This window comes from Alosa pseudoharengus, unplaced genomic scaffold (assembly GCF_046254945.1).
Source record: "Alosa pseudoharengus isolate Yale_2024_CS ecotype anadromous, Long Island Sound unplaced genomic scaffold, YU_APseudo_1.1 YU_APseudo_1.1_scf_21, whole genome shotgun sequence".
Lineage (NCBI taxonomy): Eukaryota > Metazoa > Chordata > Actinopteri > Clupeiformes > Clupeidae > Alosa > Alosa pseudoharengus.
Window position 1 is genome coordinate 30,456,530 of NW_027468674.1, and position 17,865 is coordinate 30,474,394.

General features: G+C 43.2%; 1 protein-coding gene across 3 annotated transcripts; it reads left to right on the forward strand.

The window, feature by feature from the left end:
* The first annotated feature begins 230 nt into the window (after positions 1 to 230).
* Positions 231 to 13,466, forward strand: LOC143138124 (circularly permutated Ras protein 1-like). Of its 3 annotated transcripts, XM_076298574.1 has the most exons (21): positions 231 to 334; positions 693 to 819; positions 1,643 to 1,798; positions 3,688 to 3,876; positions 4,069 to 4,200; positions 4,712 to 4,792; positions 4,924 to 4,997; positions 7,899 to 8,090; positions 8,804 to 8,845; positions 9,102 to 9,191; positions 9,564 to 9,715; positions 10,235 to 10,316; positions 10,565 to 10,695; positions 10,862 to 10,946; positions 11,131 to 11,237; positions 11,422 to 11,540; positions 11,789 to 11,900; positions 12,088 to 12,228; positions 12,549 to 12,639; positions 12,814 to 12,843; positions 13,001 to 13,466. In XM_076298574.1, exons 2-21 carry the CDS (start codon positions 759 to 761, stop codon positions 13,100 to 13,102), a joined length of 2,169 nt encoding a protein of 722 aa, XP_076154689.1. In that variant the 5' UTR covers positions 231 to 334; positions 693 to 758; the 3' UTR covers positions 13,103 to 13,466. The 3 variants fall into 3 exon arrangements, with proteins under 3 accessions (XP_076154689.1, XP_076154691.1, XP_076154690.1); XM_076298576.1 differs by lacking the exon at positions 7,899 to 8,090; XM_076298575.1 differs by lacking the exon at positions 3,688 to 3,876.
* Positions 13,467 to 17,865: the final 4,399 nt, after the last annotated feature.

A 17,865-nucleotide genomic window follows, 5' to 3' on the forward strand; every position in this document is an offset into this window, starting at 1 on the left:
TCAGCATCAAGCAAGAAGATATGCTGTATACTATGTGCCCTTTCTAGTGCTTAAACCTTAGTTGCACTACAACGCATCAAAGTGGACACCATCAAAGTGTGCAGGTCAATTCATACACACACGCACACGCACACACTTACACACACATAGATACGCCTAGTTGTATTCTTTACATTTACGACTCCATGGTGCAGAAGGAGTGAAGTGGAGAAACTGGCTTTACTGGTTCCGTCAGAGTACAGTGTTCTAGCTGAGAGCACTGCACTCTGACCGACGACTCCAACTCAGGATTCCAACTCCCTAGCACAGGACTGGGGCTCTTTCCCACATACAGGTAAGACATGACTCCTTTCACTGCATGAGAGAAGTATCACAAATACTTTGTCACTTGAATGTCCTGCATTTAACAACTTTTTATTTGCTTGTTTTTTAGTCTTTCTTGTATTTTTCTCTTAAATGCTAGTGCATGTTCATCAAGGTATTTATCAAAAGGGACCAATTTCGATACATTAAAGCCTCACTTATCTGTCAAGTAGTGTTGCCGATTGTGGAAATCAATGTGGTGTTTTGGCCTTTTACCCAGACATGGTCACATGCTCTAAGGATTGCTCGAGAGTTGAGTTGATATCCTCAAGACTGGTGAGGATATCAGGTGTGGTGAAATCACGTCCAAAATATTTTTTTAATTACAGGTTAAAATACATGAAAGTCACACCCACTGCTTGTCTCATCATCTAAACTTGATCCAGGAATGAGAAATGGAATTTGCATGTAAACATGTCTACGTACCACCACCGATTGAGAAACCTAAACGTTCAGGTATGCCATTACATTTACTATTCCCATACCATTGAACCGTTTCTGCATGTTTGAGAGAGAGGGACAGATTGTGTGTGAGCGAAGGACACTGCAGAGGACAGCTATGCTTGTATATTAGTGCCACCAGAATCTACAGTATGTCTCATTAGTGGTTACTGTATATTATGTGTTTCAGTGAAACAGGTTGGGTATGTATTCCATACCTGTCAACACGTTTTTCCCGGGTTTCTCCTGTATTTCAAGGTTATCTCCCAGCACCCTCCCGTTTTGTTATTTCTCCCGGAAAACTCTCGTAATTTGCATGGCCATCAAACTTAATTTTAAAATCATTGATCCATTCAGGTTGCCAGACTGTGTATGAAATACACCCTACACATACACGATCACTTAGTTTCAATTTAAACCGTTTTGTCATAGGCTAAAACCTGGCAACCCAAAACCCAAATAAGGAAGCGAGTGCCGACTGCGCAGCCTGAAGTCTCGTCGTAAGCAAGCGGGCTAGTTGAATGGCCTACTCCAGAACTAGCTGTTGTGAAATTGTTGGGAATGTAATTGATTAACACATCACATAAACTGTTATTGAGTGTTGTTGATACACTGAACTTGTGCCCTCGGAACCAAATCTGACAGCAAGCAGCTTTGGAGTTTTGGAAGTAGGCTGCAGGCAGGCAGCTGGTGGAAACATAACTGGCATGCGTAAAAATCTCCCGTTTTTGAAAAAGCTAAATGTTGACAGGTATGATGTATTCACACCTCCTGTGTGTGCAAACCATGTCTAAAGGACCGTACAGTTGATATGAAATGGCACCTGTCTCTTCTCCAGCCCTACTACCCCCTGTGAAAAAGGTCCGTCCACGCACCCCCCCTCCACCTCCTCCTACTCCCCTCAAAGAGCTGGTCGGCCCCCTGTCCGCGTCTTCAGCGTCCCCCAACACTCTCCAGGTGGACCAGCCCCCACACCATCCACGCCCCCGCTCAGGTGAGAAATGGAATGAATTAAACATCTCTCAGATAACTTCCACATATTATTTATTAACGTAATAAATATGTGCAAATATACAATATTATATATGGTAGCATAATTATAAAAAAAATAAAGAGTATAAGTAACTTAAAATAATGCGACAGATGAGAACACAAAACTCAACACAGAGCTATTTGTTCATTTGTTTAGATTTTTTGATAAATGATTGTTGAAGATCGTCTTTCACAGTGCAGTGAATATTATTAGTATTTGTAAAATAATGTTGAAAAACCAGACGTTTGTGATGTACTAAATTGCACGTGACATATGAAAAAGCTATATATCTTTATCAAGATGAACATTTCCCCTGTTACAATCTTGCAAAGAAATCATCTTGAAAATAAACAATCTTGCAAGAGTCTTAAAGAACAATTAATATTTCTCTTGCCCCAAACTTATTATTTAGGATCAGTTTACTGATATATCACATTGCACCACATACCTCATAAGAAACAACACTTGTGAAACGTGAACGCAAATTAAGAATAGGAAACAAGATTGGTTTCAAGGGCGTAGGTTTGGTCTGAGCTTTGGTGGGGACACTACCCACGAACCCCCCCCCCCCCCCCCCCGAAAAACCAAACAAACAAAAAACACTCAACTCTTTCACCAGCCACAATAGATATATAAACTGATTAAAATGTGCTACTGTCCAACTACTATCCATGATTAAAATGTGCTACTGTTCAACTTAATCTAACTACACTGTGTAGCCTACATCATCTGATTTTAATATGTAGGCTACAGATATGTAGGCTATATTTAACATTTATTTTCTATTTGGTCTGTTATGAAATCATGCCCATTTAAGCACAGCTCAGTTTTAAGAAACTTAAATACATGCATGCTTAGCATTTTGTAAAAATTAAGGCTATTGAAAAACTCTTAACCGTGAGCTGCCTGTATATTCTTTGATTCTAATATTTACAGATATCTAGGTGATGTAAGCACAGCTCAGTTTTAAGAAATGCAGCCGAAAGACCATGTTGAATTTTGCTATAATTTATTTCAAAACCGGATTACTCTGGAACAGCTAACTATACACGGGAATGCATTAGGCCTACACCTTTGTGTTCGGTAAGGTCTGCTGTTTATTCTGATATATGGTTTGTCATGTGTTGCGTGAACTCCGTGAAGAGTGTGTAGGCCTACGATATTCCACCGAGACGAATGGAGATGGGCGCAGAGAATAATTAAATCTCTTGAAGTTATTTTTCTCACGAACTGTTTATCACAGCAAACAGTAGCACCGTTTAAAAGCTGAGAAAAGGTTCTTTCATGTGACACATGTGTGATGAGTAGCCTACTTCTCGAGGAGTTCAACAGAGAAGAATGGGTGAATTTGGACGCACTTCATGTTTGTAGTGAAGTAAAGCTGAAGCGCTGCATGCTGCGGCTCACTGGTAGTTATTATAGGTAACTTCAAATCAGCGCGATTTACCCTTATAGGCTACTGCACATTACAAGATCTGTACGAGATGATCCGCAGCACTGACGTGAGAAATGATTTAACTCTTTGTGTAGCGCATATGAGCGCTTTCCCCCCCATTTCAACCTGAATATTGGTGGGGACATTTCAGTCGTAATTTAACATTGGTGTGGACACGTCCTTCGGTCCCCACGCAAATCTACGCCCCTGATTGGTTTGCATATTAAGTGCCAGGCCCAGCTCAGCTGGTTTTGTAAATAGAGTTTCTGGTGCCCGCACCACTAGAAATTGTGTTACACTTCCTGGTTGAGGTGGTGCTGCTCGTCTGAGTTATGCCGAGATCCATAACATGTGAGTGACAGACACCTGTGCAATGTCTTGAGTTAACTTAAGAGGATAATCAACTCTTCCACAGCTCCACCTTCTCCCAGGTTAAGGTCATCCCCCTCCAGTCCCTGGGCTGTAGAGCCCAGGGTAAGCCCAGGCCTCGCCAAAGGCCAGCAAGGACAGGAAGAGCGTTACTGCTCCGTTCTACCAGGGCATGAAGTGGACCAGACACGTCGCTTCTGCTCCCCAGACCACCCCAGAACCCATCCTCTCATAGGTGTGTCTGTGTGTGCGTGTGCATGTGTGCGTGTCTGTGCGTGTGTGTGTGTGTGTGTGTGTGTGAGTGTCTGTGTGCGTCTGTGCCTGTGTATGTGTGTGAAGTGGGGTGTTGTGTTTGTGTCTTTGATGATTGTAAGAGTGAATAGAATCGAAAATTCAAGGGGATTATTTATTTGTTGTGACTTCTCAGGCCCTCCTCTTCCTCCTCGCCCTGCCTTCCTGACAAAGTTCCCAGAGTACACCGAGGTCTTCCCCTCAACCTCCCCGCTCTCCCCCAACTCTGAAGGTCCTCCTAGAACTCCTTGCCCTTTCCCACCATCAGGTTGGTATCTTGAGTAAGGTTTGTTCATATCCAGGATGTGTGTGTGTGTGTGTGTGTGTGTGTGTGTGTGTGTGTGTGTGTGTGTGTGTGTGTGTGTGTGTGTGTGTGTGTGTAAAAATTATGACCTGTAAGAGAGTGAGGACTATCTTCTAAAGAGTGATTGAAACTGTAGAAGTGATGACACTGATGCTAATATCAACACTGTCCTACTCAGCACATGCTGATGCTGATGCTGACACTGACATCCTGTAATGTCATACCTGCAAACACTCACATTTTTCCTGGGTTTCTCCCGTATTTCAAGATCATCTCCCAGCGCCCTCACGCTTTGTTGTTTCTCCCGAGAAACTCACGGAATTTGCATGAACCTCAAACTTAATTTTACAATCACGGATCCATTCATTTTTTCTGTTAGTTTGACATTTCCCAGTTGCCCAATTGGGTATGAAATACACCCTACACATACCCTACACAATGACTTACTTTTCAATTTCAACCCTTTTCAACCCAGGCCCTACAGACAAGCAGCCGCTGCCAGGCAACCCCAACGTCATGCTAATAGACTTGGATAAAATTGTAACAGACACAAATAGTAAGTTGCCTGTACAACTGCAAGTTTGGTGTGCATGTACAGTGTTTGGTTCATAAATATTTGGACAGCATATGCTTGTAATGGGTTGTGGAGAGCTCAGTATTATTGTTAACTGAAGCATGTGTTTGCAGACAGGTTCATTGATGGAGAGCCCCCAGCATGCCCTGCGTGTGATTCAGTGCTGGATACCTGCTATGACAATGTGGTAATAAAAACACTGATGTTTCAGTAAATATTACTTTAGTCTATGCTTATCTAAGCAACTTCATCAACTTTACACTTAATTTAATCGCTAATCGAACCTACTGTATCAGGCCTCCAGGTGTGTGAACATTCACAGTCTAGTCATTTATTTTATTAGATTGTAATTTATTATGACCGCCGCTAGCGAAGCGGTCATATAGGGATTGTCAAAGTTTTTTTTTTTTTTTTTTCCCCCGTCATCTACTTCCTGAATTTTTGGTCAACGATACCCGGGACACCGAACCACCGGGGCACATGAAATTTGGTGGGTATGTAGCCCCACTAGACTTTTACGGAAAATTTTCGTTTCGTCCCCGGGGGCCACTCCCCCCCCGTGCTGGGCCCCCCGAACCGCAAAAAAAGCAGTTTTTCCTAAATAACTACCTGAACCGTGGCACTGAGGATGAAGAATCTTTTATGGTATGTTGGTCTCAAGGGCCCACATCAACCTGGCCCATAATCACTGATTTGTGATTTGCACCCCCCCCCGGTAAAAAATGAAAATGCAATATTATTCTGCTTTAATCGCCCATATCTTCAGTTAAGATGTTCAGAACTGCACCAAATTTTATGTGTATGATTGACCTGGCATTCTCTGGGGGTATGCCAAGTTTCGTAGAATTTCATCCATGGGGGGGTCTAAAAAAAATTATGTTATGTGTACATTTAGTGACTGTACACTCATTGGCCTGTAGATGGCGGTGCACACATATACACATGCACACACACACAGGCACCCACATACTATCGGTATTAGAACGGCCGATACATAATTACAAATTCAGTAGGATTAAAAGAAAGCCAAAATAAATATTCATCATCATGGCTGCATTTCCAGTATTGGCGATAAGTAGTCGTTTGTCCACTAGATGGCGCATCGTTGCAGTGAGACGTAATTTTGTTGGAAGTTAAAAGTGAGTTGGAAAAAACAATGGACGCTTCCTACAAGGACTAGTTTACCGCAGAGAACGTCTAATAAGGATAGGACGATGTTCACATGAAATGTAATTCCCATTTCTTCTTGAAGCCGAAATAAATCTGAGGATGTTTATCGAACATGCTTGGTTTTTGCAGGTACGTTAATCTTATAATATCAATAAGGATCTAGGTAATGTACCTTTAGCGTTGGTTGAGTGATGGAGGCCAATTTGATTGATTGCATTTGTAGAAAACTATAAATGCGGTTATACCAAGCAAATTGATAGCAGCACTGTAATTGTATCTTTCGACTGTCATTTGTTGCACGTGCTACAAAAATCATTCTGTGCAATGGAAGATTTACCAACGTTACACCGGTCTGATACAGTTTTGCCTATACATGCGTGAGACTGAGACGCCTGTTTATTTTGTTTTAAGTGCGTGCAGGGTGTGAGAGGGGAATCGATGTGCTTTGATTCCAGCTTGGTAGTTGTAGTCTGTGAAATTAAAAAGCACGTGTGTGTGAAGTATCCAGACACCTTCATTTCATTATGGCTGCTTTAGCAACACCTTAAGCTACTGTGTAGTGGGTCCCATTTAGAAGTGGCTACTTCATTCGCGCTTTCCTTGACTCATGGAGCTGCGTGAATTTTATTACAACTTTTCGCCACGATATGGCAGTTTAAGTCCGCTTAATACTGTAATTGGCGTAAGCCATTGGTTTCCAAAGGAGATTTTATTTGTGTCGCCAGCATAGCCTATTGACAATTTATGTTGTAAATAGGCCTACCTTATAAGCCTACCTGTAGCTTAGGGAAGGTATAACAGCTTTCTATTAGGATCTAGTTTGTTAGTTACAGTTTTGTCATAACTCCCTGATGCATTTCTGCATTAAGAATAGCCAGAGCGTGGATATCTCAATCGGAAAATTAAACAATATCGGGCGCCTATGGACTAGGCTGGGTGAACCCAGCCTGATCTGCCCGCTATTTATTTTTTGATTTCTTAAAAGATTGAGCTTGGTCTGGTGAAAGCCAGACTAGCCATGAACCTCAGTTACACAATGCAAGGGAACATGAATCAGCCTATATTTGCACGAACAATAACGGACAACAGCTCTTCAACTTTGTCCCGTTAAAATGTGTATGAACAGTCTAGCGACGCATTTCATCAAGGCACATGTGGACATGTCAGTTATTTGCACCACTGGTTAGATGTAAAACAGCATTTCGTTTCAGACTACTGTTACTTAATTTGTGCATTAACAATAACGTTTCAGACTACTGTTACTTAATTTGTGCATTGACAATAAAGTATCACATGAACTAAAGATGACTAAAATCTTATGTAGGCTAGAAGAAGAAACATTCACAAAAAATCCATCCATCCAAAAATGACCTTTGTTTTTGATAGCTGTTGAAAATGGCATGGAACTGACAGATGTTTTTGTTTATAAATAAATAAATAACATTATGCTGATACCTTTTGCTTTTCCCAAATACAATGTAGCCTACAGGTGTAAGTGACCTTTCATCAATCCAGTTGCCATGGATGAACTGGGATGAACTGCCCTACTTGTGATTGTTTAGAGATTTTAAAGGTTTTATAACAATGCTACATCTTCTTTGGCTATTCTACAGCACCAGTAGGCTACTTTCTGTGCAGCCGCACACACACACTCAGGCATGCCAAACAAGCATACACAAAAGTTTCAAGAGTGGGGGATGGAGTAAAATATGGAGACAAATTGAAGTGTGATTTCTTTTTTGCGGAACGGATGTACAGGACTGAGCGGCGGTCATATTTTGTACCGCTATGCGGTACATCTAGTTACAGTAGCATTGGGGACTAATGCTGGGCATTTCAAAGACAGCAGCAGTTTGAATGAACAAGCCTCTCTTTGCTGACCCCAGCACCTCTCTGACAATCCCTGTGTGGGGTCCAGGTGGGGTCCTGCTACTTCTGCCAGTCCTGGGAGACGTCCGGTGCCGATCCCCCCATTTCCCAGCTCTGCTCCTCCTCGGCTCCCTATGAGGACAGCCTCTTCCTGCTGACCCCTGACCAAGAGGCCCAGGTGCCTGACACGCTCCTCGTGTTCTGCATCGACATCTCTGGGTCCATGAGCATAACCTCCAGGGTGAGTATGTAGGAGACTAACCAGAGCATGTACAACTACGTGTGATCCCCTGAGGCCAGCCAAAGCTTCGGTGAATTCTCCCGTTCACGTTTTGTAGAAAAAACGATTCTGGTAATCCAAAAGGAGATCCAAGATATGACACAAAGTCCTCAGGGGCACGTGCAGTCAGTCAGGGACATGTCTGTGAGGAAACCGCCGCCAGGTGGAAAGTCTTCTTCTTAAAAGTGGAGCGTGAAACACGCCCACAGGTCAGCTGACGGTACTGTACCACAGCCTTCCCAAATCAGTATGTCACGTCTCTCCCTGACTGCCCTGCTTCCTACAGTAACAACAGGCAGGCGTCTGGCATTGCTATGGGAGACAGGAGAGGGGTTGGAGGCTGGCAGGGTGGAGGGGCCCTGCCAAGGTTTGCTGGTGGAGTCGTGCGTGCGTGAGTGAGTGTTCTTGTGAACATGTGGACACTGGTCACTGGTAAAGAATGTGTGATTTCTGCTAACTGTTTTAGGTACAAGAAACAGAGACAGGAGAGGGGTTGGAGGCTGGCAGGGTGGAGGGGCCCTGCCAAGGTGTGCTGGTGGAGTCGTGCGTGTGTGCGTGCGTGCGTGTGTGCGTGCGTGCATGAGTGAGTGAGTTAGTGAGTGAGTGAGTGTTCTTGTGAACATGTGGACACTGGTCACTGATAAAGAATGTGTGATTTCTGCTAACTGTTTTAGGTACAAGAAACTGACGGACTGGTCTACAAATCACGTCTGGAGGTGAGAATAGCATAGTTGTTTGCTTAATCATGCTATATATTTTTTAAATAAAAAGACGTACATGTATATGTTTGGGGCCACAATGTCATAGTAACATTTTTATTGTCTCAAAAAATAACTGATTTATTATTATTTATTAAGATGTTTTGGTCTGGAGAAATAGACAATCACTGCTAAATCTGATTGAAATATCACTATTTTTAAGTCTGGGTTAAATATTGGAAATCCTGGACTTTGTGTCCATTTCTGTTCCCAGTTTGTGCAGGAGGCTCTGCTCCAGTGTGTTCGGGATCTCAGTCGGACCGAGCACAACACCCGAGTGGCTCTGGTCTCCTTCAATAATGAGGTCACTTTTCTGTCCTCTACTAGTTTTTCTTACAACGTTATCATAGCCAGCACCAGTCTACTCAACAGCGCACACTTCTCAAACTGCCCATCGCAGTGTTCTTGCTGCCACGATCCTAAGACCTACCATGGATTGTTAGAGTCAGCTACTTTGCCCTGGGTTGTGTAATTATTTAGCATTTTTATAAATTATGGATAGACTTCACCACATGTAATAACTGAGTTCACATGTCCGCGGTGAGTTAACATACTGTAACTAATGTGAAATAAGGAATATAGGTGGCTTGATGTAATGTAAATATGATAGTTTGATATTGCTTTCAAAGACAACAAACTGTCTTGATGATTACAGCCAGTCTGTTTGTATTGCTAGGTTACAATGCATGGACATACCAATGTGATCTCCTGGAGAATAGGTGGAGATGACTTAATAGAGGGTGAATTCTTAAAGAATGCAGGCCTCACCTTTCCAACGCCACCCTTAATCAGTGAAGCATGGGACGGCTTTCAAGCAGAGATTTATGGGTAATGAAGGGAGAGAAATCACAAAACATTACAGTACATGTTTAGATTTATTCCACATCAAAGATGGGGGCACTATGATGCAAATGCACTCCATCTCACTTCTTTTTCTCTCCACTTGCATGTCTGGTGCTGAGACCTTGTGACTGACAGACACTGATTGGCCACCGAGACCGAGACAATGACACCAATATCATTTATTTTCTTAAACTATATTTGAATCTCTTGAAACAAGTTATGAATCATGAGTATGATGACAAATTGTTGTGATTTGATATATAAGGCTGTGGCTGGCAATGACTTACTGTACTGTTGCAGCAATATGAAGAATATGAATTAGTCATATGTCCCTATGTCCCTTTGTGGTCTGGACTAAGAGAAATCAGATGACAATAACAGTGAAGCAATGCAGTACTGATATTTGATTTTAGGTCAGGAGCACCACTACCATGCATGTTTTTTCACCTGTCATCACATGGCTGCCTATCTGATACAAGCTTTGCCTCTCTTACCCAATCACAGGCTTCAAGAAGGTGGGGCCACAGCGTTAGGTCCTGCTGCTGCTGTTGCCATAGGAATGGCCTCTCAGCTTCCAGGGTCAAAGGTGTTATATGTTTTTAAGCCCTTCAAATAAAGGTTATTCATTTTACCAGAATGTAAGATGAGAATAACAGTTTAGGTTGAAGTTAACTGTGCTTTAACTCAAATGCAATTTATATTTTGTTTTATATCTAGTTTAGTTTTATATTTATATATGTTTTATATTTTATATTTGATATATGTTTCAATGAACAATTGTCAATTAGCCATCACAAATAGCCTAATTAACACGGTAAAGCCCATGGTTGTCAGGTGCTGATCTGTACAGATGGCAGGGCTAACACTGATCTGGGGGACCTGGAGGCGGAGGACAAGGACTCCTGCACACTTATCTCCTCCACCATCTTCTACAAGGACTTGGGAGAGTACGCCGCCAGCAAAGGGTTTGTTGAACACACCTAGTCATGCATGCCACACACCAAACTCAAGGCTGTTTAAATGGCTGTAATCAATTACTCAATATGTGGTCTAAGTCTGATATTCACTAAGATGAGTATGCTGATTAGCTGATTAGATGATCACTGTATATGTCTCGCCTCGTGTTTTCAGGGTGACCGTGTCAGTCATGTCTTTTGAGGGGACAGATTGCAGGTTGGATGAACTGGGTAGACTGGCAGACTGCACAGGAGGAGAGGTGTGTGTGTGTGTGTTTGTGTGTGTGTGTGTGTGTGTGTGTGTGTATCTCTCTGCCTGTTGATGCAGTGCAGATTTGTAAATTGATCTTTGATGAGAACATTCAGCATTACATTTGAGAACAGATTTAACATATTATCTTGTTTGATTATTGTAGTTGTATATTTGTCTGTGTTCTATCTCAGGTGGTCATTTCCAGCCCTGAGAAGCTCTACAGTGCATTTCACAGAGTGATTGAGAACAGAACCAAGGCTACACACTGCACTGTCACTCTGCTGCTGCCCACCACACTGTAAGACTATGGGACTATACCAATACAAACCCAAAAGCATGCGCAAATGAATATTATGAGTGTGTGAATGACAAAGAAAGAAAGAAAGAAAGAAAGGTAGAAACGAAGGAAGGAATGAAGATTTTGTGTATCAAATTGATTGTGAGTGCATGGATTTCACTGTGTGCGTGACTGTCTTCTTCAGATGTGTGAAAGGGGAAAGGGAGATGGGGCATTGTGTGGTCAGAAAGGTTGGGAATGTGATGCCACATACTGAGCTCACTCTCCAGTTTGGACTGAGAGACCAGAAGGAACACAGCCAAGGTAAGCACACAGCCCAGGCAAGCACACAGTCCAGGTTAGCACACAGCCAGGGTAAGCAGTGGGTGATACAGACGGGAAAGGTATGTTTACTGAAAGCTAGTGAGTAAGATACTACATACTTAAAGGAGAATTCGGGCGATTTTTCTCATAGATCTCTGTTTCTCGTTTCACTGAGTTGGCTGCAGCAGCTCAATCTAGGCAGCACCCTTTTCTTTCATTCCACTGACTTTTCCTTTGTTCCCTTTCAGTTCTCTTGTCTACAGGGAGTGTATGTATACAGCTTCAGGTGAAGTATAGGACGAGGGATGGACTGAGAATGCTCAGAGTCATCACCATGCACAAGGAGGTCACCAGCAACAGGTGGTTAGGACAGAGTCCATGCATTCTGTGTTCATGTTCATGTACTCATGCCTATCAAAAAAAATCAAGAGTAATGAAAAACTCTCTTTCTGTTCTCGCTCTTGCTCTTCCATTTTCTCTGTCACACTCTCCCTCTGTCTCTCTCTCTCTCTCACACGCTCTCCTTCTCTGTCTCTCTCTTTCCCAGTTCTCTGGTTCTGTCGTCTCTCTCTCTCTCCGTGCTGCATCTGAACTCCATTCAGAACAGTGCCGCTCTGGCATTGAGGGGACGACTCCGGGATGCTCAGAAAGAGCAAGAGACGCAGGCAGAACTGATACAGCGAGCTGTGTGAGTGTGTTTTCCCTCTGCATATCTTTACAATATGCCAGTAAGACTGACAGCGGGGCTACACCAGGCACGCAACTGAAGTGCTCTAATCATTGAGAATAGTTGCTGCCACAATTGGCTTCCATTATAATCAATACAACTGGAAACAGCAGAGGTGAGAGTGCTGCACACCTTAAAAAATGAGACCAGTCACTCAGTTTCACTCAGTGAAAGGAGCGCTTCAGTAGTGGTCTTGTGTAGCCCGGCTGTAATGGTTGTGTATATAAATGTCAGGGTGTCTAAGATCACTCAGCGCTGATGCTGATTATGTTCTTGTGCAGTGAATTTCAACAGAATTCTGGATATGAACTGATATATCCTGAATGGGTGAAAGCCATGAACCCACTAAACAACATCTACAACTATACGCGGGTACACAGATGCATACACTGACACAGATCTATTGCATTATTTTTGTTGATGAACCCAGTCCACAGCAGTGCCAATCATATAGTGTACTGTGTAGTAATAGCCAAATTTGTCAATTTTTTATCAAATATTCACAATGTGGTTAAAGGTCAAAGTTAATATTACTTTTATTTGCAGGGAAATCCAGTTTCATCCTTGAACTCAAAAGTAAGTTTTGAATTCTGAAATATGCATACACACAAAAACACTGAAATATAATAAATTACTAACTGTGAACCCTCCAATAAAGCTTGTTTTTCTTTTGTTCTCTTTCTTTCTTTCTTTCTTTCTCTCTTTCCAAATCCCCCCCTCTCGCTCATGTTAGTCCCTGACTGATAAAGGAGCGGCTCTGCTCTTCGGGCTGAAACATGGAAACAGGATGTCCATCACTCCCAGGGGTGGAGATAGAACCCTCTCTGATCAGTGAAATTGGCGATGCAACTGATCTGTTCTTGTTGTTAGAACCAGAAAAGTATTGGAAAACAGGCCATATAAATGCCATGGTTCACACATGGGTTTCACTACCCAGATGTGTGTTTGCTACATGAAATGTCTATGACAGCAGTGTGCTGACTGGACAATGTCAGCAATCTGCAGCTGACAGTGGACCGTCAGAGGGACATTGTGTGATTGTGTGCTGGCACACAAATGCTAGATCATGTAAAGTCATTCTTACTCAGACAGCACAACCCTCACTTCACACTGACAATATATATAATTTTCCCCAAAAATATTTCCTGTGTTCAATATGTTTATTTGGAAGTGCAATAAATATGATATCTGAACAATAACATGGTTCACTTTCTATTTATTTATGACTATGAGAATAATTGAATTTCTTTTTAGTGTTTTGCTCAAAACAATGAAACCATTTGGATTTGAAAATATTCTGACAAAGATATATCTATATCATATAACCAAAACCCTTAAGTATAATCTATGGCCAAAACCATCCTTCAAAATTCATGCCTTGCCCAGCAGATGGCTGCACAGCGACATGGTCTTCGTAAGCCATTGGTGACTACTATCAGTGAAAATAGTTACTCGTCTTCATATGAATCAATCCAGTTTGCTCTTCAGTGCAAGATACTGCTGTTATTACACACAAACAAGCACAAGGTTACTTGACCCAATTATCAAAGGCAAGACCAACACAATCGGTCTTGGCGACACAATTATCAAGGGCAAGAGACCATTTTTTGACCAAATAGCTATTTCAGTCATATTGATTACAGTACTATATGAGACTGCATTGAACCAAGGGTGACAGAGATGCCACTAGAGAATGCCTGTTGTCTGCTGCTAACGATAACAGCTGCTTCCAGCATTTTGATAGTCATTTTCTGCACTAAAGATACATACATGGAGATTCAGGCAGGAGGTTGATCAATCAGGAAACAGGCTTTAGAGAGAGAGGCAGACTTCACAGAGACAATTCACCTGCATCTCTTACTAAACAGAGAAAGAACCTAGTGTCCTACACACAGAGAGAGGAGTACCCCCCCCAGTCCAAACCCTACCTAAATATGTAATAGATGTACAGGGGCAGTCACAAGGCTAATATAATAGTTTCTGGGTACTTGGACATTACTAACAATGGGAAGGTGTTGGGAAAGAGTCACACCTGGGAAGTAACAGAAATAAACACCAAGTTTATTTGCTTCCAGAGTTTATTGAGAGCCAATTAGTGTGTGGCAGATCCACACAAACACTCACAACACTGTTCATGTGTCTGATGGAGAGATTTGATTTTGTCTCACTACACACCTTTGGGCTCTGTGCTGGTGTACATGAAGGTGTGTAGACCAGTAGCCTACTAGACATTGCGTTGTGCCCTTTTGAAGTTCTAGGGCCTTCTAGGGCCTTGAATTTTCTGTCCCAAGCGAAACATGGGCAGATTTCACTCCTGGCCTTTGCAGCAAGAGAGGAGCCCGGAGAAGGCCGAGGCGATGCGAGACCTCAGTGATGGCCTCCTGCTCCTCTCTTTGGCAGCAGGTCTCTCCTCCACTGGTCTCTCCTCCACTGCAATAGAGAGCACATCACATGAGACAGGCCTATCTCTCATTACGAAACCTCAACAATCAGACTGAATAATACGGACTGACTGGAGAGAAAATGCTGCAGGTGAGACCTACCTGGTGCTGGAGCAGGAGCAACAGATCTCTAGACGGTGAAGAGATGGAGAGAAGATGGTAGTTACCATGGTGTTGCAGCAATAGACATATGAATGATGCATGACAAAAGTGACAATGTTAAATGTTTGCTTACTTTAGATTTCCAGCGGAGTGTGAAAACCCTTCTCTGCCGAGTAGCCTTCACAGCCGAGGACTTCACATGTGCTGAGGCCTGATCAGTTGACCAACAGGGAAAGAACACATTTTCATTACTACTGTATACTAGTATCGCAACACATGCCAAGACCATTTCTGACATGATCAGGTTGACTGGTGCAAAGCATGTTTTGGCTATCTCAGTCATTCACTGAGAAAGATAAGCACAACTACATATCTTTACTTCAGGGAGGGGATATGGAGGGACGCCAGCTTTGCCCATTAAAATAACCTCACTTAGTAGATGGCTAGTGAAAGACCCAGGTTTACCTCATTAGAACTCATAGCAATGGCTGCAACAGCCTCCTCAGACGTGATGGCAAGGCAGGAGGACTCCCTTGATCTCTCAGAGAGAGGAGTGTTGGGATAGCAGGTCGAGCTACTGGGAGACCTGCTGATACTAATGGTGACACTGCTGCTGCTTTCAGCTCTGCTGCTGCTTTCGGCTCTGCTGCTGCTTCTATTAATGCTGCTGCTGCGGCTTTCAGCTCTGCTGCTGCTGATGCTGATGCTGCTGCTGCTTCTACTAATGCTGCTGCTGTGGCTTTCAGCTCTGCTGCTGATGATGTTGCTTCTACTAATGCTGCTGCTGCTGCTTCTAATAATGCTGCTGCTGCTGCTGCTGCTGCTTGTTCTGATGCAGCCTCTACGGATGCTGACTGTGTCTGACTGCTCAAATTTCAGTCCATCTGAGTCTTGGAGAGATGAGCAGAACCAGCTGATTCTAAACATCAAATCTGGACAGCGATGCATGCTGCCAAATCACTAATGCTAGTAACTTCTGTCTAGCCTGGCAACAATTAATCTCTTTTTATATTTGGTTTTGCAGATAGAAAATGACCATGAGATCTATAATGGTGAAGAAAGCAAAAAGTCGCATATCACCTCTCTGTCTGTTTATCCTCTCCACCGCCTCATCCAGAAAGGCAGCCACATTCTCAGAGATGGCCTTGGTGAGTAGTGCCATCACCAACTCTCTGTCTGGCCCAGAGCCCTGTGGTAACGGTTAAGATTTAGTTCACACTGGTGGGTTGTAATGTTCAATAGATCTTAACCAAATTTACTTGATATATGGATATGCATAGAGAGTTCTTGTTTATCAACAATAATAGTGAGTTTCGTATGATGGTGTCATCTATAGACCAGTGTTTTAAATAATATTGAGAAGATTCTCATTATAATATATGGTAATCTGTTGTGTACCTGTGGAAGGATTGGCACCTCCTCCATTTCTGGCCATACTCTGGAGCTGTATTCCAGTTGTAAGTGGCTCGGAGCATTCATGAGTCTCTCCAGTAAGCATCTGGAGGACTCTAAAATGAAATGCTCCATGATCAGCGTCCTGAAGTCAGCAAATCCACATACCACACCGTCTGTGCTGGACTGCCTCTGACATCGCCTCATGTCAATCAGCAGGTCTGCTGTGCCCTCGATCAGGTCCAGGTAGGCTTCTCTTCTCGGAGACCGATGACGGTTAGTTCTCAGGGACTTGCAAAAGTCCTGAGAACTGGCGTACAAGAACCTGTCCCAGATGGCATACCCAGGAGCCATCGCCAGGAACACTGACGTTATCTCCAATGCCTTAGCAGTCACACATTTGTCCACTCTGATGCGAGTTCGTCTGTTTTTCCCCTGTCTCTTGGCGACCAGGAAGTGAGGATGTGGTGTGCTGGCTAGCAAGAGGCGCTCCGTGTTCTCCAGCCACCAGTCTCCTCCTGCTTGGGGTCCATCGACGGCCCTCTCACTGCTCTCCGCAGTCTGCGGCCACCAGTCGCCTCTTGCCTGGAGTCCATCGGGGGCCCCCTCACTGCCAGGAGCAGGCTGCACCTGCAGCACGGGGTGGTGCCGTGGAGCAGCGGGAACTGGTTTGGGACAGGGTTCCATCCTCACGCACACCCTCAGAGCAGGCATGACGAAGTCCAGGGTGAGGAACGCAATGCACCTGATGAGCCGCTCCATGGCCCAGTCCAGCTCCTCATCAGTGAACTAGAGCCAGATCATAAAAATCATCACGGACATACCTCGGCCTCTATGCCTAGCCTACCCTACCCTAGCATGCTAACCTCTCTCCTCATCTATCATACATGCCATACTGTCATGCTATATGTAATTATGTTTCTATTTATAGTATATTCTGTGTCTAAATTATGTGTTATGTTTATCTATAGAAACAATCTATAGATAGTGCACAGTCTATCGGATTTTTTAAGGTAGGCCTGCTTCATTTGTAGCCTATAAGGTTTTGGTCCAGCATTAGAATTTTTTTTTTTTCTCAAACACACAAACTAAGAAGTAGACTTCTAAAAAGCCATATACAAGTCAACATTTAGACTTACTGCAACAATGAAAGCTGCTCTTATCATTTCCAGCTCCCTGAAACACAAAGCATAATCTTAGCCTGCACATTAGACACATGATGGTATAGGCCTACTGATTAGATAAACTCATTAGTGAATATTTAAAGCTGACTCACTCTGCAGGAAACTGCTGGGTGAAAGAAAGCACATCGATTCTACAGATGTCCACATCTGGAATATCGTCAAAACATTGACGCACAATCTCCTGGAAAGACAATGCCCATGTTACAATTAGCGATATTTAACTGCCTGCATATTCAATTTGTGGTCATTAGCCATAGTCACATCTACAATGGGTGATAAAACATTTGCCCCCCTAAATTGCGCAATGAACCCACATCGGATTGAAGCAGTAAAGATTGATCATGTAGCCCTAGGCCTAATCTCGGAATGATCTGACTGGTTGCATTACTTGATAGGCTACGTTTCGCCTCGTCGAGCCTAGTCAGTGCAGCGAACCATAGACAGTGAAGTGGCGCACCTAAGCCTTCTCTGCAAATCAA

What these genes read in the sequence shown, in the direction of transcription:
- LOC143138124 (XM_076298574.1), top strand. Translation starts at nt 759, where the DNA reads ATGGAATTTGCATGTAAACATGTCTACGTACCACCACCGATTGAGAAA. An exon ending in AATTGTAACAGACACAAATA is followed by an intron (nt 4,793 to 4,923) that starts GTAAGTTGCCTG and finishes ATGTGTTTGCAG; the next exon opens with ACAGGTTCATTGATGGAGAG. An exon ending in TTTCATCCTTGAACTCAAAA is followed by an intron (nt 12,844 to 13,000) that starts GTAAGTTTTGAA and finishes CGCTCATGTTAG; the next exon opens with TCCCTGACTGATAAAGGAGC.